This window comes from Pelobates fuscus, chromosome 3, assembly GCF_036172605.1.
Source record: "Pelobates fuscus isolate aPelFus1 chromosome 3, aPelFus1.pri, whole genome shotgun sequence".
Lineage (NCBI taxonomy): Eukaryota > Metazoa > Chordata > Amphibia > Anura > Pelobatidae > Pelobates > Pelobates fuscus.
This window is the reverse complement of record NC_086319.1, coordinates 301,050,612-301,070,462: the sequence shown is the minus strand read 5'-3', so window position 1 is coordinate 301,070,462 and position 19,851 is coordinate 301,050,612. Positions and strand designations below refer to the sequence as shown.

At 43.8% G+C, this 19,851-nt stretch overlaps 1 protein-coding gene and 1 long non-coding RNA gene across 2 annotated transcripts in view; both read left to right on the top strand.

Moving 5' to 3' along the window:
• LOC134603136 (uncharacterized) overlaps positions 1-19,851 on the top strand; it is a 364,337-nt gene that overhangs the window by 295,301 nt on the left and 49,185 nt on the right. The window lies entirely within an intron of this gene.
• The window catches only part of PLEKHO2 (pleckstrin homology domain containing O2), a 48,900-nt gene continuing 45,832 nt past the window's right edge, over positions 16,784-19,851 (top strand). Inside the window, exon 1 of the mRNA XM_063448813.1 lies at positions 16,784-16,873. Coding sequence (XP_063304883.1) covers positions 16,865-16,873 — 9 coding nt within the window. The 5' untranslated portion in view covers positions 16,784-16,864. The remainder of the gene's footprint in view (positions 16,874-19,851) is intronic.

Here is a 19,851-nt window from a genome sequence, read left to right as displayed (position 1 = left end):
ACTGTAAATTTGCATATGTTATATTTTAAGGCATTCTTGAATTGCACACTATACAGAAAATTCCTGTTTTATCCCATGTTTCTGCACTAGAGTTTACATAAAATATTAGGAAAATACTGCCTCAGACAATTGCATTTATTGCCTGCTTACATGCCTGATATATTTAATATGGTATTATTTTACATGTAATTGTAACAAATCCCCTATACCCCGGCTGAGTATATCCGCTGTAGTTCTCCCAAATCCCCAGTGAAGCAGTGATTATAGCTCCCAATTCCCCCAAACATCAGCCTAGACTTGATAAAGGGCAGAAACGAATGTGTTTAATCTGGCCAACTGGCCCACTTATATACAAGATCAGGAGGCTGGAAAACACGCCCAGAACACTCCCACAACACGCCCACAAAATGGTTACAAATTCCAGAGTCAGCATGACTAGGCATAAAATAAAAAATGTAAAAAACACATAAAAAATACATACAGGAGGCGGGGCCTGACAGCCAAGATGGCCGGACGCGCATTCTGAATCCTCCTACACCGGCAGACACGAATCCACTAATCCTGCCCAAAGCACAGGGGCTGGCAACTTCAGGTGTTTGGGGCAAGACGCAGCACCTTGCAGGGATTACAGTGATACCAGTTTGGCTCCGATCCGACCTGGTAAAGCCTGAACCGGCCACGCGGCCTAAAATGGAGCGGTGCCTGCAGCATGGGGGAGGCGGCCGATCACCCGGCAAGGGATCCGCTCCCACCCGAGATACACACGCAGCCCTGCTATCCCCCCCCATGGACCGGCGGGGGTTATCCCGGTCCCCGCTGGGGACGGTCACCCCCAACCAGGCGACAAACTCAGCAGACAAGCAACACCACATGGGCCCACCCAAGATGGCGGCTCAGACGCGGCCCGCGAAGGGGAGAACCCGTATCAAACCGCCTATACATACTCTGGAGTTCTTTGACCGGCTTGGTGCGAGCCTCTGGTCGGCACTCCACATTAAAGGCCAGGCCTTCAAAATGATATTGCAACACGCAGCGGCGTGGATACGCCCTACAACCCGCCACCGCTTAAACAGACACCCGCCAGCGGCTCCCAGGACGGCTACCCGACGGTGGCTACGCCAGGCACCCAAACGGCAGGGACAAGCAATGCATCACCCGGGCCCTAGCTCCAGCTTGCACGCACACCAGGGGGAGACCACCCTTCATGCCAGAACCACCTCTCGCCCAGGGACATCAGCGACCTGCAAAGCGGCGCCATACCGCATGGCCGAACTCCCAGACCTCTGCACCCGAGAGAACAAGACGGCTGAGCCGACATCCCACACAAGCTACTCACAAGCTCTAAAAGCCGGCGTCCAACCAGGCTTCCAGCTTCCCTTCCACGGCACAGATGCACACAAGAGAGCAGCAACCATGATCGACGATGCCAAGGCCTCATGGGACTTATCGGTATGTGATCTGCCAGAGCCGACCACAGGTGTAGGTTGACACCCACTGACTCCCGCTGCCGCACGGCGGCCTGGACTGCTGACATGCTACCACATCTACGCAGCCCTTGCGGACTATGTCCCTCCAACTCTTTATTTTTTATTTTCCATGCCTTGACCTTCTTGTGACAAGCGAATGTTAGAAATTTTGATAGTTGTTTTTACAGCGTTTAATGTAATGCTAATCACACACCTTACTGTTAAACCTATAACGTTCCACTTACGTATACAGCTATTTGCACGTAAGGAATAACCGTATAACAGCAACCTTATCTGTGGTTAGCCAGCAACGTAGGCTGCATAACTAACTGTACATAGCTTCTGACCCAACCGATAGATAATAGGCAGCGGGCGATTACTAGCGGAAGGTTTAACATATGCTGGAGACTATTTCTCGTGTTTGTATTTGGTATATCACCTGTGGCCTGTTATTTTATTTTTTTTTATTTTTTTGCCCTATCTACTAAGCGGTTCAATGAAGGCATTTTGTGGCCCGCCTCTCTAGCAATACCAATCCACTTAGGCTGCCTAAACTACCCTCCGCAGGGCTTCTTAGCCTACGAAACTCAATTACTAGCATACATTGCATACTTAAGCTTATACTAATCGATTCAGAATGTTACGCCAGATGCAGCCAAACACTAACATATATATTACGTAGCAACATCAACTTGGACAACTAGCCTGCACTCTGTTCTCTATTACCATTGTAACCTGTATTCATTATATTAACAGTCAGCCTTGATAGAACTCTGTGTTAAACGTTAAAATTTTTAAAATGTGCAAAGTTTTTCCACTGCCTACTTGCTGTAAACATGTGTTCAACTCTACATACCCTGACTATTGTGGCACGGTGTGCTATTTGTGAATTTCCATGCACAAATAAAATAAAGAATTAAAAAAAAAAAAATACATACAAAACAAATAGGAACCCCCACAAATTATATATCGTTAAATAGCCCTGATCTGAGCGCCCAAGTTCTCAAAATAGCGTTGTTGATCAACTTCCGGGAGCTCCTGTGGCCGCAATACGGGGTGCTCCTGCTGGCTCCTAGATAGCATTTGTTCTCCTTAGTCTCAGGCATCTTCACTCAAAAAAGCACTCTCCTGGCGGATTTCAAAGTGGTTCAAAACCAGCAACCAAGTTGTCCGGTCACCTCATGCGGAAAACAGTTCCATAACATTTGCAGATAAGTCCCGCTGAGGTGACCGGGAACCCACAAAGTCCTCATGCCGAAATTAGTTCCATAGCGGTCGCAGCTAAGTACCGCTGGGACTTTTCATGGGTTTGGTTCATGCAAATGGCCGCCAGAGAGCCAGCTTACAGTTCCATTCGCATGAAGGGAAAGTGCCGAACTAGGGGCACCCAGGGCAAGCTACCCATGGCAGTTGGGGAGATTTAACTCCTGAACAGAGTCTTTGTATATTGCCCATAGTCTGTGGGCAGGAGGCCAGCTTCTACACTCCTCCATGAATTTGTGGCAAACGTTCAGGGCAAAGAGGTGTTTGTCAGAGTAATCTATTCTATAAATTTGCCATATGTCATTGTTTCATATAAATATGATTTTCCTTTATATGGTGTAGTAAATTCTACATAGAGGAAAGGTAACATGGCTCATAATTAACCTTTATTAAATGTTTTATATTTAACTACTGTATGCAAGGGAGGGGGTATATCTGCATTTTCCTTCATTGCATGAGGAAAATGCAAAATGTGCCTCCAAAGTCCTCTTTCCCAATGTATAGCATTTAGCAGAAGCAGATTCCTTTAAAAAGCAGTGGAAAACCTCTGTTTAAAAACTATTAATTTAGAATGAGGTTTTAGTAATATGCTTTGTAAGCCCTTTGTGATTTGCCCAAATCCCGTTACTAAAACCTCATATTAAACATATTAAATTAATAGTTTCTAAAAAGAGATTTTCACTGCTGTTGAAATTAATTTTGTTTTCCAGTTTGTAAATCTGCAAAATTAGGACTTTCTCCCTCAGATATATTAAGACTTAAAACTGTACTGGGTTGGTAACAAACTAGACATATTAATATAATTTGATGTAAACCTGGCAAATTAATATAATCAAAAAAGAAAATGTCTGTGTGGTTTTAACACTTGTGTTATGTTGCGGCTCTAGTAATCTGACAAAATTAAAATGGATCTGAGTAATTTTTTACTTAGGGCAGGGGCAACTTTCGGCACGCCAGATGTTGTGGACAGGGCCGGCCTTAGGCCTTTAGGCGCCCTGTGCGAAAAATATTCACAGCGCCCCTCCATGGTCACATGCCCTCGTCCATCTTGTAAAAAGTGCTAAGCCTCCATTACATAGGTGTTACGTATTAATGTGATTTCTGGGCATATCATGCATATTCACGTATATTAATACATTTGTAAATGTTATAGGCATAATAACACATATAATAATATTAATAATACACCCATATTAATATACATGTATATTTAAATATTACTCTCAGAAATCATGTTAAATTCTACTTATTATGGTACACACAATTTCTGGTATTTTTAACCCCTTAAGGACACATGACATGTGTGACATGTCACGATTTCCTTTTATTCCAGAGGTTTGGTCCTTAAGGGGTTAAAGAGCAGAACACACACACACACACACACATATATATATATATATATATATATATATATATATATATATATATATATACTAGAAGAATTCCTCCCACATGTATAGATTTGCATTAGGAGTAAAAACAAATTTCTAACAAGAGTGTCCTGTCTCCCTGAAGTTGCCATGCCATTATGTTGTGTGTGGAATAGGGATGCAGTGTGTGTAGGGAAAATAGTGTGGTGTGGGATAGGGATGTAGTGTGTGTAGATTATGTAGTGTGTGTGTGTGAGTAGATTATGTAGTGTGTGTGTGTGTGTGTGTAGATCATGTAGTGTGTGTGTGTGTGTGAGTAGATCATGTAGTGTGTGTGTGTTTGTGTGTTAGAGTGTGTGTAGTTAACACAGTAAGGGTGGGATAGTGATGATTTGTGGGTAGGAGGGGGTGACATAAGGCTTTAAATTAGGAGGTGGGAGAGCAATTTTAGGTTTTGTTTTCTTAAATTAATTGTTGATTCCCCCTTTCTGCCCCCCCTCCCTCTTGCATACCTTTGGGCAGGGATGGGAGAATACCGATTACCTGGTGGTCCAGCGGTCTCTGCGAGCTCTTGAAGTTCTGCACCTTGCAGAACAGGAGCCCTCCTCTCGCGAGCTCCGCGTTGATAGTATGAGAGCGTTGCCGCGGCAACACTCCGAATGCCGAGCTTGCAAAAGGAGGGCAGAATCAAAGCGCTCACTGCTCGCTCCCATTATCCAAACAACGGGCCGGTGAGAGAGGTCCTCAATAACCTCACCAGCCAATACCAAAGCAGAGCGCACTCTTAAGGGCCGGCCAGGGCGCAATCTTTCACCCACCAGGGCGCCCTGAGGTAGGGCAGGACCTGGTTGTGCAAGCTGTGTCTGCTGCCCGGCGCCCCTGTTGGCATGGCGCCCTGTTCGGCCGCACAGCTCGCACACCCCTAAGGCCGGCCCTGGTTGTGGACTTCACCCCCCTGATGCTTTGCCAGCATTATGGCTGCAAGAGCATTATATGAAATGTAGTCCACAACATCTGGAGGGCCGAAGGTTCCATTATTGCATGTCAGGATCATTTTTAGTTTAAACTTTTTAAATATTTATATAAATATATATATTTTTTGTCAATCTGTTTCTATTGTCAACCCAACGGTAAGACATGCATGACAGAAAAGAAAACAGGAATACATGACAAAACCGGCATAGCATATCACATCACATATAACAGTATAGGTTGCAACTGGACTGGGGTTTTATAGTGAAATACCAAGGAAACAGTAGCAATATATTGTGGTTGAACTAAGAATACTACCCTTCATAGGGAGACCATCGGAATAATCCATAATCCATTGTTGCTGAGGGGCAGAGAAGACCATACGCCTCTTGAAACACCCTATATGGGGAAGGTGATATCACCAGTAAAACAAAGATCAAGGCTTACACCCACTATAGTATGTTGCTCGGAGCTAAAATCAGTGGGTATGGGGGGGGGGGAGAAGATGGGTACGTACACCCCTACGCCAGCAGGAAGGAAATGGGTGGAATGTGTCTCAAAGGACATCTGTAAGAAGTATTTATATTTTAATCATGTTTCATCAAACGCTATTAATTGTGTCAGCATACGTGTTTTAAATTCACACATTAAATGGAGTGAGAATATAACAAGTACATATTGTGATCTGCTTACGGCAATTGCTGCCCACCTAAAATTGGAATAAAACAAAAAATAGTTCAATACAGCAAATAATCCCCCTGCCTTCCTTATAAGAACTCTATAGTCACCCAGACCACTTGATCTAAATGAATTGGAATCAAATACTGCTATCAGATGATTGGAGAAGCACAGTATTTTGGTGCTCATGTGCTCTCCAATCCAATGCTTCTCTACGAAAAAAAGCATCAGATTCGACAAAATTACACGTGACGTTCACATTCTTGCTGACATCACTCAATTCTGAAGCAGCAGAGTCCAGGTGCTGTAAAAGAGGTGAGCAATATTTATTTTACTTTATTTTTACACGACACAATAACAAATGTTATTTTGGGGACTATAGGTTCCCTTAAAATACCCAAACTCACAGAAAAAAGCTGTACACAGGTTGTGTATTAATTGCCTTTTCATAAAACAACTTAACAAAAATAAATGCTAAACTTATCTTCTTTCCAGAGAAATGCCTATCATGGAAATGCTTTGTGCACTTGATTAAATGAGGTGGTGACTTTGCATGCACCATTACACCTTGCACATCTGCCTACTTTGTTATAGGTTTGTCTTATGGAGAGTTCTAGTTGTGAGCACCAATACAATTTTCAGGGCATTCTTATCAGCACTGGGTTTAAAGCAACCCAGAAACTTTTTGGGCACTGTAGTGTCCTAGCTATATTTTGTCCTTTTTGTGCAGGACTGACATTTGGCATCTTCATGCTCTGCAGGGAGATGCAAAATGCTCCCAATAGAGATGCTTTGACTCAATGCATCTCTATGAGAAGATGCTGATTGGTTCAGTGTGGTAATTGCTGCACATGTGCACTACCTTGTCCCCAAAAATCTAACTATCTAGTATAACACTATAGTGTTAGAAATACATCTATGAATCCCAAAAAACTCACTCGTTACTGAAATGAGTGATAATGTATATCTGTCTGTCACTGATTTCCTCTAGTATCTAATGATCTTACTACACTGCTCTGCTGTCTTTTACATTGTATATATTGCTTTATGTTTGGACCGGAGTTGCTTCAATGGAGAAAATACATTATTTTAGTTAGGGATCTGGCCAAATAGGGGGGCATTCTAAATAGAGGTTTAAGTCATGCTTCCCTGCATGTGTTATCTCTAAGGGATTTCAAAGGCGTCTGTTCCTTCCTGGAGAGATTATCACCAGGAAAGGAGTCAAGATTATTAGTATCAATGCTGCCAATCTCACTTTTTACTGCCTCCAAGAATAAGTCAATATTTCTAAATGTTGAAAAATTAGGGGTAAAACGACTTTTAGCTTTAAGTTCTGTATATCTTATAAGAGGTTGTGTCTCATTTTCATCAAGGAGAGACATCAAGGCATTAAAACCTTCGATGTCGCTACGAGAGAGGCCCATAGACCTTGCCTTCTTTTCTTTATTTAATTCATGAAATTTATGTAACGCCAGTTTCCATTCAAACAAATGAAGATCTTTTACCCAAGTAAATCTGTCAAAGGCAGGGGTCGGAACAAAAGAAAGGTCTTTTTCTAACACTTTAAGATGGAACTCATCCAACTGGTAGGCAGACAAATGATGATTTGTAACTTTGGAGTACTAATGAGATGTGGATCAGGTTTAGATGCTAATAGCGTCTCTTCCTCCCCCCTTTTCTCCCTTCCCTCCCACCCCGAGTTCTAGATCGGTATAGCGTTTGATAGTTTGGGAATTCCTCCTGATGGTCCTTCTCTAAAAAATCAACTCCTTTCTTTAGGGTACCCCGGGGGTTAGGGACAGAGGGAGTCAGGGTTTGTAAAATAGGGGGTGTCGTAGGAATCGTATTCTGACGTTATGTAATTCTCAGAATTGCGTCTCAGACGGCGAGCTGGAAAGTTATACACATTACCCGTTTGGTAATCCCTAGAATCTCTGATAAATTTCTGGTGTTTCCTGAATTTAATTGACTCCTGATATCAATCAAGGTTCAGTTTCAGTTTGTTTTCCAAAACAGAGAAACTGGATTCACCTTTGAACTGGTTAATTTTCTCAATCTCCTCTCCCACTTTTACATTGGTGTTTTCCAAATTCTGTTTTTCAAAACAACAAATGATCTCCATGAACCTTTTAGAACAGGTGCCCACCGATAGCTCCCATTCTTTCATAAAGTCGGGGTTATCGGTATAGGATGTATGGATATTTCTTACCCTCAAACCTCTCGGGATCATGTCTTTCTTTATATAATTCTCTAGGGAGGACACCTCCCAACATGTCCTGATCTGTTGTTTGTATAGTTTTGTTGCTATATTAAATGATTGATTAATGTCCAAAGACGTATGATTATTCTCAAGATTATCGTTCGAGAAGACATTCTCGGTGTCTTTGCACCGTGTGTTGATATCCTGTTTATTCGATAGAAAAACGGCCATAGTAATGTCAAAAATTATCAAGTGATCCTCATGCTATATTATCAAAATGTGCATTGTATTTTCTCTTGTTTTGCTTTTATAAGTCACTGTAGATTGTCATAACGAGTGCATATGTTATTGGGGCAATGCAACCGCAAATGTAACTGTCTAACCTCTTTATGCACGCAAAAATAAAGAATAAAAAAAAAATTAAAAAATTATGAATTGATGAGTAACCTAGGTATTAAAACCATAAAGCTTAAATTGTCTACTTTTTACCTGGCTTTGACGGATGTTCGCTTTCATTATTTATTTATTTTTTCCAAGTATGTGCTTACATAAGCTTATAGGGATTTGCTAGGCTGCCTTGAAGCAGCAGTTTAGTATTTATGGCCTGCCTGTGGGCTAGATAGTAAGCCCAGGGTTTTCTAGGATATTGTCTCCTTTCCTCTAAAGTTACTAATTTCGGAGGGGGCTTTTTAGATTCAAGGTACTGCTGTTATATACCGCTGTGGATTTTATGTATCTTTTAGTCTCACACTAGGGGATATATCACTATTGGATTTCCCCTATAGTTTATATTGCCAAACGAGACATATAGCCTCCCAGAGAGTCTGTACAGCAGGGTCGGCTACATATCTCTACACCCGCTTGTGCTTCTTCGTAAATTTATTTTCCACCAGTGAGTTATCTTGATATACTCTATTGAGACACTATTTATAATGACCACAGTTTAACTCCAGTACCATATCGGTATTTCTACTATCGCTAGGTACCATGATCCCAGCTATATATATTACTTACGGATTTTATCGTTTTAGCGCGACTGTTTATTTAATTTTCATCTTTTGTACGGAGCAGTCTGTACTTATGTTCCGTTTCTCTTATATATTGGTCCACATATCGGATGCTCCTATAGTCTTACTTGGTCCTCTTTAGAGGCCTTACTACTATTTATTTTAGCGGACTTTATACGTATGTGCACATACAATATATATATCATTTTCTATAAGATTAAGGAACATATCCCCAGGTTTTTAATTCCTCACCACAATTTTCTATGGTGTTTCTATCCAGGGTAAGCTTTATACCTATTATATATATTTTCTTTGCTTAATTTTAGTTTAATAAAGGTTATTATCATTTTCTTTGTTACGTTTACTTTAGGAGGTAATCTTCTAGAGTGAGATTGAATCCCATTGACTTTTGAGTGAGTGTTTTTTTCTATCCCACTCTTTCAGTTGGTAATAATGTTATCTTGTTGATTTTTAAGTCCTATGATTGTGCTCTTCACTTTGGCTGAGATCGTCAAACTTGATGATCTCAGTCAATCCAATGTTTTCCCATGGGAAAGCATTGGGAGGCAATTGTGCACGCATGGCAAAACACTCCGCCAATCAGCATCTCCTCATAGAGATACATTGAAGCATTCAGCGACCCCATGCAGAGCGTGGAGATGCTCAATGTAGATGTTGCACATTGCGTAGCAATGGACTAGGAAGCACCTCTATTGGCCGTCTGAGTGACTGCAACTGGAGGCGATACTAGCAAAGTAAACAATGCCTTTTCTATGAAATGTCAGCATTTACAGTGCTCGGCTTGCAGGGACAGGCTATAGACAGGCTATAAACTGAAGGGGTTCTGGAGACTATAGTGTCTGTTTAATAAGACATCTTTCTCTCACCTGTCAATCAACTCAGAATTACAGGGAAATCACCTGCGTTTCTCTATGCCCCAGCCCCTTTGTCTCCCCTTTACCATATCTTCTGTGTGCCTCTTTTTTCTGCCCCAGCACACTGGCGTCTATTTCCCCGCAGGCCCTCTGTGTGTCTCTTGTTCACCTTCCTCAGACCCTCTGCGTGTATCGGTTCCCTTTTCTCAGCCCATTTGGTCTCCCCAAGCCTTTTTGTATGTCTCCCCCACCCCTCTGTGTGTCTTTTGCGTCTTTTTCTTTCCCCAGCACCTATGAATGCTTTTTCTCTCCCCAGGTCCTCCATGTGTTTCCTTTCTTTCCCAGTTCCTTCATGTGTCTTCTCCCCCTGCCACTCCATTTCTCTTTATCCTACCCCAGCCCCTCCATTAATGTCATCCCCCGAGCCCCTCCATGTGTCTCCTTACCCTCAGCCCATCTATGTGTCTAGTTCCCCAGCCCATCCATGTGTCTCCTTACCCTCAGCCCATCTATGTGTCTAGTTCCCCAGCCCATCTATATGTGTACCCTTACTCCCCAGTCCCTCCATGTGTCTTCTTCTCCCCAGCCCCTCCATATGTCTCATTTGCCCCCCAGCTCCTTAATGTGTCTCCTTTACCCTTAGCCCTTCAATGGGTCTCCTTCCCACCCAGCCCCTCCATATGTCTCCTTACCACCAGCCCAAACATATGTCTCCTTCCCCACACCCCCTCCATGTGTCTCTTTCTCCCAAACCCTCCATGTGTATCATCCTCTGAGCCACCCTATGCGTCTTAACCCTCAGCCCCTTCATGTGACTTCTCCCCCCGTCACCCCATGTCTCTTCTTCCCATCCCAGCACCTCCATGTGTCTCATCCTCCTAGCCCCTCTATGTGTCTCCTTTCCCCAGCCCCTCCATGTGTCTCCTTTCCCCTGCCCCTCCATGTGTCTCCTTTCCCCTGCCCCTCCATGTGTCTCATTCTCCCCTCATTGTCTCCTTCACCCCAGCCCCTCCATGTATCTCCTCCCCCCAGCCACACCATGTGTTTCACACCCCCAGCCACTCCACGTGTCTCACACCGCAACCCTCCATGCGTCTCCTTCCCTCCAGCACCCCCATGTGTCTCCCCCTGCCCCTCCTTTACCTTCTTGTATCGTGACTGTGTTGTGGACCGTGGTTGAGGAGCTCATGTTTCACTCCCCAGTCTGACAGGAAGCAGTTCGGCGCTCACTGAGTGCACTTCCTGTCAGGCCCGGTAGGAACACAGAAGCTCCTCCACCGTGGTCCCCAGCTCGGCCATGCTACACTCTGTGACTCTAAGGAGGGGAGCACTTCATTGACTTTCACTATTAGAAGTGAAGCTGCTAGCCTAGTTGTTGTGTGCAGAGCGTGGAGACGCTCAATGTAGATGTTGCACATTGCGTAGCAATGGACTAGGAAGCACCTCTATTGGCCGTCTGAGTGACTGCAACTGGAGGCGATACTAGCAAAGTAAACAATGCCTTTTCTATGAAATGTCAGCATTTACAGTGCTCGGCTTGCAGGGACAGGCTATAGACAGGCTATAAACTGAAGTGGTTCTGGAGACTATAGTGTCTGTTTAATAAGACATCTTTCTCTCACCTGTCAATCAACTCAGAATTACAGGGAAATCACCTGCGTTTCTCTATGCCCCAGCCCCTTTGTCTCCCCTTTACCATATCTTCTGTGTGCCTCTTTTTTCTGCCCCAGCACACTGGCGTCTATTTCCCCGCAGGCCCTCTGTGTGTCTCTTGTTCACCTTCCTCAGACCCTCTGCGTGTATCGGTTCCCATTTCTCAGCCCATTTGGTCTCCCCAAGCCTTTTTGTATGTCTCCCCCACCCCTCTGTGTGTCTTTTGTGTCTTTTTCTTTCCCCAGCACCTATGAATGCTTTTTCTCTCCCCAGGTCCTCCGTGTGTTTCCTTTCTTTCCCAGTTCCTTCATGTGTCTTCTCCCCCTGCCACTCCATTTCTCTTTTTCCTACCCCAGCCCCTCCATGAGTGTCATCCCCCGAGCCCCTCCATGTGTCTCCTTACCCTCAGCCCATCTATGTGTCTAGTTCCCCAGCCCATCCATGTGTCTCCTTACCCTCAGCCCATCTATGTGTCTAGTTCCCCAGCCAATCTATATGTGTACCCTTACTCCCCAGTCCCTCCATGTGTCTTCTTCTCCCCAGCCCCTCCATATGTCTCATTTGCCCCCCAGCCCCTTAATGTGTCTCCTTTACCCTTAGCCCTTCAATGGGTCTCCTTCCCACCCAGCCCCTCCATATGTCTCCTTACCACCAGCCCAAACATATGTCTCCTTCCCCACACCCCCTCCATGTGTCTCTTTCTCCCAAACCCTCCATGTGTATCATCCTCTGAGCCACCCTATGTGTCTTAAAGGACCACTCTAGGCACCCAGACCACTTCAGCTTAATGAAGTGGTATGGGTGCCAGGTCCAGCTAGGGTTAACTAATTTTTTTATAAACATAGCAGTTTCAGAGAAACTGCTATGTTTATCAATTAGTTAAGCCTTCCCCTTTTTCCTCTAGTGGCTATCTCACTGACAGCCGCTAGAGGCGCTTGCGTGATTCTTACTGTGAAAATCACAGTGAGAGCACGCAAGCGTCCATAGGAAAGCATTATGAATGCTTTCCTATGCGACCGGCTGAATGCGTGCGCAGCTCTTGCCGCGCGTGCGCATTCAGCCGACGGGGAGGAGCGGAGGCGGAGAGGAGGAGGAGAGCTCCCCGCCCAGCGCTGGAAAAAGGTAAGTTTTAACCCTTTTCCCCTTTCCAGAGCCGGGCGGGAGGGGGTCCCTGAGGGTGGGGGCACCCTCAGGGCACTCTAGTGCCAGGAAAACGAGTATGCTTTCCTGGCACTAGAGTGGTCCTTTAACCCTCAGCCCCTTCATGTGACTTCTCCCCCCGTCACCCCATGTCTCTTCTTCCCATCCCAGCACCTCCATGTGTCTCATCCTCCTAGCCCCTCTATGTGTCTCCTTTCCCCAGCCCCTCTATGTGTCTCCTTTCCCCAGCCCCTCCATGTGTCTCCTTTCCCCAGCCCCTCCATGTGTCTCCTTCCCCCTGCCCCTCCAGGTGTCTCCTTTCCCCTGCCCCTCCATGTGTCTCATTCTCCCCTCATTGTCTCCTTCACCCCAGCCCCTCCATGTATCTCCTCCCCCCAGCAACACCATGTGTTTCACACCCCCCAGCCACTCCACGTGTCTCACACCGCAACCCTCCATGCGTCTCCTTCCCTCCAGCACCCCCATGTGTCTCCCCCTGCCCCTCTTTTACCTTCTTGTATCGTGACTGTGTTGTGGACCGTGGTTGAGGAGCTCATGTTTCACTCCCCAGTCTGACAGGAAGCAGTTCGGCGCTCACTGAGTGCACTTCCTGTCAGGCCCGGTAGGAACACAGAAGCTCCTCCACCGTGGTCCCCAGCTCGGCCATGCTACACTCTGTGACTGTAAGGAGGGGAGCACTTCATTGACTTTCACTATTAGAAGTGAAGCTGCTAGCATAGTTGTTGTGTGTGATAACCCAAAGGAGATGGTGCAAAGGGCTCCTTCTTGGTCATGTGACCATAGAAGACCAACATGAACTGCATAACCCTAGCAGTGAATGGGGCACAAGAAAGGAAGAAGGAAGAGGAAACGAGAGGTTCAACAGTAGAGGCTGATATTTCGGCCTCTATAGGAAAAGGTAAGTAAGGACTAGGGAATTGGGATTCTCCTCACAAAAAACAAGGGACAACTTGAGAATGAACAGGCCGAGAGTGGCCACAAGACAAACTAGAAAAATGCCCTATTTCAAAAGATAATCAAGCAGGAAAAGAATAAGATCCAACAGGATCCCAGTCAGGTTACAGGTTTGCCGCTTTCAGCTTTTAGAAGTGGCAATGGAGCAAGTAATATGCATGACTAGCATTTCTGCTTGAAACACTGACCATCCTGAGATATTTGCACTTTTGTGCCAGGGTCTAGTTGCACCCCCGACAGACTCTGCTCTGGGCTGCCTAATATCAATTCTGTGCAAAAATGATGTCCTGTCATAAGCACGCCCTGTGCTCTGGTGACAGACGTTGCCAAATTCTACCACTACTGAGAAGCCTAGCTCCCCCCACCTTCCCTCGGTAAGCTCCCTCCCCATCTCCCCATGCTGAGAATGACGATAAGTTTTCTTCTTTAATGTGCATGCGCTCTGTGCTGGTTGAGAGCGGTCCAATCAAATGAGGGAAGAAATTACTTCCAGAGCTGGGCAAAGCTCTTCTCAAGCATTCCACGCCGTGTCCAACATGACGTTCGACATGGCGTGGAATGCTTGAGAAGAGCTTTGCCCAGCTCTGGATTCCAGGTAAGTTTTTACTTAATTTAAATAGATTTTGGGGTTATAAAATGGAGGAGGGGTACATGTGGTTCTTTTCTACTGCCATCAGTGCTCAGATTTGCACAAACAGATTTGATACATTGCTCTGCAATACACAATATATTGTTCTGCACTGCTATATATAGTGCATAGTTCTTCACTGATACAGGTAAATCATTGCTATGTACCAATTAAGTCAATATAAGTTGTCATGCAGGGCTTGTACAGCTCTGAACTGATGCAATGAGTACATTAATCCACTGATTTAGATTACTCTGCAGTGGTGTATCGAGTACATTGATATGCATGATGTAATCAATACATCGCTCTGTGTGGAAATAGTTAAAACACTGTTTTTCACATATGAAGTCAATACATTTTTCTACACAAATGCAGTCAGCACATTGAATTGCACTGAGGCAATCGATATGCTGCTCAACACTCAGACAATCAATACGCTGTTCTGCACTCAGTCAATACTCTGCTCTGCACTCAATCAATACACTGCATTGCACTCAGACAATCAATATGCTTTTCTGCACTCAGTCAATATGCTGCTCTACACTCAATCAGTACGTTGCTCTGTACTCAGTCAATACACTGCTCTGCACTCAGACAATCAATATGCCGCTCTACACTCAATCAATATGTTGCTCTGCACTTAGACAATCAATATGCTGCATTGCACTCAGACAATCAATACGCTGCTCTACACTTATTTATTTATTTTATTATTTATTAAAAATTCTTAAGAAACGCAGTCTTGTTACCCATAGGGTCTCGATGCGCATACCAGCAATAAAAACAGATAAAACAATATCCAGCAAACAACAGCATTAAAATCAAGTGCATTTAAACCAGGGTTAAAATTTTCATGTAATCCCGTACGCCTGAGCAAATAAGACTGTTTTTAAGCTCCGGCGGAACTTCAGTAGATCATTCTCAAGTCTTAATGTCAGGGGCAGGGAGTTCCAAAGTTGCGCTCCCTGAACATCACTCGTCCTCCCTCCGCACTTTTTCTTTTTGAAATTTGGAATCTTCAATAAGTCCAAATCAGCCGATCTCAAGGATCGACTGGGAGCATAGCGTGTGAATTTATCCTTCAGATAGTCTGGTCCCATGCCATGGATAGCCTTGTATACCAAACAACCAGTTTTAAACAGAACCCGTTCACGAACGGGCAGCCAGTGCAAGGCTCTTAATGATGGAGTGATATGGTCATTGCGGGCCACACCCGTAAGTAGCCTGGCAGCTGCGTTCTGTATCAATTGGAGCTTGTGTATGATGTTCTGGGGCAGTCCAAGGTACAGAGCATTGCAGTAGTCCAATCGACTACCGATGATGGCGTTGACCACCGAGATTTGATCGGAGGGGGCAATGAATCTAAAAGTAGACCTCAGAAGTTTCAGGTGGTAGTGGCAAGAACTTACCACCTGATTAATCTGGGGCTTCAGTGTCAACCTGGAGTCGAGGATGACTCCCAGATCTCTGACCTTGACGGCAGGACTCAGAGATGGAGAAAACGAGTCCGGCCATGAGGGAAAGATACTATTCACCTCCTGGTTACTGAAGATGATACATTCAGTTTTGGAGCCATTGAGTTTTAGATAATTGGCTCCCATCCACGACTGGATATCCTGTAGGCAGGAGGAAAGATTGATTTGATCAATACGCTGCTCTACACTCAATCAGTACGCTGCTCTACACTTAATCAATACGCTGCTCTACACTCAATCAGTACGCTGCTCTACACTCAATCAGTACATTGCTCTACACTCAATCAGTACATTGCTCTACACTCAATCAATACACTGCTCTACACTCAATCAATACACTGCTCTACACTCAATCAATACACTGCTCTACACTCAATCAATACACTGCTCTACACTCAATCAATACGCTGCTCTACACTCAATCAATACGCTGCTGTACACACTGATGCAATATATAGCTCGGCTTTGATCTAATCAATACAGTGCTCCTCGCCTATAAAAATACAGTTTTCATTGTTCTGCACAATCAATATGCAATTAGTATGTTGCTCTGCACTCATGCAATGAATACACTGCTCTACACTGCTGGACATAATTAATTGCTCTGCACGGGCACAATCAATACATTACTCTCCACTGATGCTTTTCATTCATTGCTCGGCAGTGTAGCAGTCTGTGCAGTTTTTTTGTGTTGTAGCAGTCAGCACACTACAGTCATGTACTGATAGACGTACACATGCAATGATGCGTGTACTATGGTGCTTTGCACTGGCATAGTCAGTACACTGTTGTATACTGATGCAAGTTAGAATTACTCTGCATTACTCTCATGTAGTTAATATCTGTTTCTGCACTCTTGCAGTCAGCATGTTTCTCTGTACTTTCAGTTCACTGACTCAACTTCATCTTAACCACCGGAAACCCAAACTTTTTGCACTAAAGGTTTGTGAGCAGATGAGAAAGAGGAATCAAGCAGAACAGAGGGAGGGGAGCCGAGAGTTGGGGCTAGTTAGGTTCCTCTCGCTCAGCCTGTCAGGACCCAAGGTCCAGCCTGGGTGGGTGGGGAGTGTAGGGAAGGGGGTGCATGGAGGAGGACATCTGGCTTCCCTTCCTGTAGAGGAGGCTCAGGGCTGGGAGAGCGAATCCTGGGGACAGGCTGACCATGGAAGATGTAAGTTACACATCACCCTGTCTGTGGATCCTCCTTATATGTCATCTACTTGTACAGCTCAGAGTTTGGAGTTACAAATCCATGGAGAATGTGTGAGTGTTGGGATGCCTTTTAACCCCTTCACTTCTAGTACAGCCAATATCCTTGGCAATCAGAAATGTGACAGCGTGCAAGTGGCAATCGGCTAGTCACACATTTAATGATGCCATTGCCTAGTCGCTTTCTCAATTACTGCCAAGTATTTTGGTTTCTGCAGATAGGAACGAATGCCGAGTGCTGATACACAGTGTAAATCGAGTAAAAGAACCTTTTTGTTAGAATAGAATGTAGGAAACTAAACTTCACCAATAAACTTCTGCAATGAGTATTAAAGAAGTGAAGATGCACACTTCTTAAATCTAAAATATTAATAAGGCAGTGCAGATACTTGTACGTAACCTTCAAAATGGAATATCCCAAAAGTTATATAAAGCTCAATTTGTAGCATCAACTTTAATTATAAAATCGGAGGGGAATCATAAGATATTGTGTCTTTTTTTGCATTTAACTTACGGAGAAGATGAAACTGTTAAATAGGTGTCTTTCATACCACGAGATCATACCACCGCACACTGCCACAGCAACTCGCATAAAGATGCTGAGCTCGTAGGTTCACAGTAAAAACAGAGCCCCAAGGAGTCTGACTTTGCGTTGTACACCTCTGGACTATATTTGTTCCACAAACGCATGTCCCTATGACAAAAAAAAAAAAAGAATAATTAAATATAAGACGCGGGATAGTTAAAGATCCAAAATGTTTTCCTGAATGTACAATGACATATTTTGTATATTCTACCCAGAACAGTTTGTGGTAGCATTCTCTGTGTGTCTGAACCCATTGCCAATACCGATGGTAATGTAAAATAGATTTTGCCAATGTTTTGTAAAAAGATGCTCTGCAATAGGAATAATCAACATGCTTGTCATCAGCAGTTTTAGGGTTACATTTCCCGTTGTTTCAGTATACCTATGTGTGAATTTGTCTCTGCAGCAGAGGGGTTAATCTGCTAACAGCTGTGTGTCAAGCTGCTGTGAGCTGTCTATGTGCTAGGGCTGTGCTTTGAAAGTGGAAATGTTTTGCGGCTGATAAAAGTTTCTAACTGTGGCCTAGAAAAGGAACACTGCGTGTTAACTCATTGATTCTAGAGTGCAGCATAGAATATTTAGGGAAGTGGTGAAAACTGGCAGGGTTAATGAGTACCAACAATAAAATCTGAAATGTAATACTGAGACAAAAACAACCAATCTATGACTAGAGCCCAGTTAGAGAATGTTTCCAGATCTGCTGTTTTTTGCCTCAATTTTGCAAGGCAGATTTTAATTTGGTAGAATTCAGAGTTAAATGAATAACCCTAGAAATGTTTAACTATTAACTATATGATTTTCACGTATTTATCTGCTATACTCCGTACACAGCTGGTGTGAAATATACTCATTTTTAACTCTCCCACTCCCCAAATTCTGTTTAATTGTATTTTGTTTTAGCATTTCAGCAAATCTATTTTGTTATATTATGATAAGCACAGGTAGACGTAGATAACAAAAAACATGAAATCTGAAAAAGTATAACAGTATCTGACGGTTTTTAAGGTCACAAAGTTTCTTAAAGGTGAACATATTTTCCATATAAAGATCCCCTGGCAAGGCATGTCACAGTGTAGGTGGGGGTAGCAGGTGGGAAACCAACCAATTCAATTATTTTAACCCATGCCTGACTGCACAATTGGGTGAATTGGAGAGAGCATGCGGCTACATCATGGCTAAGAGGGAGAGAGGGAAACTGTGTTTCATTGCCCTTGTTTGTACATGGCATAGTGACAATAAAATGTAATCTGAATCTGAGAATCCGTCACCTACCATACATGGGTGAGAAGCAAGGGCAGCTTTTTCATATTTTGTATTTCTTATTTAAGTAGAGAGCGTTCATCAGACAAATATGATCTGAAGGTAATTTAGGGAAAACAGAATATCATCTCTATATTGTTTTAGACAAACTGCTTGCACGTAGATAACATTTTATGTTACTTTAAGATTTAAGCTGAAATCCCAAAACAGACATATAAGCTGTAGATATCTCGTTTTTCATAGGGGCGCAGGGTAGACATTTTTGATGCAGATATAATGTATACCACTGCTAATAGCACAAAATACAGGAAGAGCAGGCTGTCTCTACATGTGTGTGTGTGTGTGTGTCCCTACATGTTGCCACTTCTTGGTGTACTGCCTTGGAGCATCAGGAGGGCGTGATATGGCATCACATCATCCCAGTGCTCTGATTTAAAGGGACATTACAGTCACCAGAACCACTACAGCTTAATATAGTGGTTGTAGTGTCTATAACATGTGCCCCCAGGCTTAGCACTATAAACACTTTTCAGAGAACAAAAATATAAAAATGTTGGTTGGAAAACAAAGAAATATGGAGGGGGATATATAAGCACTGAAAAAGAGACTGTCAGGATACCCACAGCTTCAACATATTTAGTATAGCGCAATTCCTTACTAGAGAAAATATAATGCAGGAAATGAATAGAAGGCGTATTGCCAGTAAATAGAATTGTCAGGTTTAACTCCAGAAAGAGTAAACAATTGCAGTCAAGGCCTAGCCGAGGTCAAGGATACCGTAAAGACACTACACAAATAAATAATTCGGTGTCAATTGACAGCAACAACATATACACACACTTTGGAAAAAACAGCGACAGAGGATGGAAGGGTGGGACAGGACATTCTACAGTGGAGCCAATAAAAGATGCAGGTTAATAGCACATGTCATCCTGGTTAGTTCTCATTATAGACAGGGAAGTGATACTCAGTGACAAGTGTAGTGGTAGAGAGAGCACTAGAAATGTGGATAGATAGGGCAATGGAATGGTGGCATAGGGATGGAAATGGAAAAGGAAGTGGGTTTGTTACCATCTTAAGTGCTGAGCTCGGCC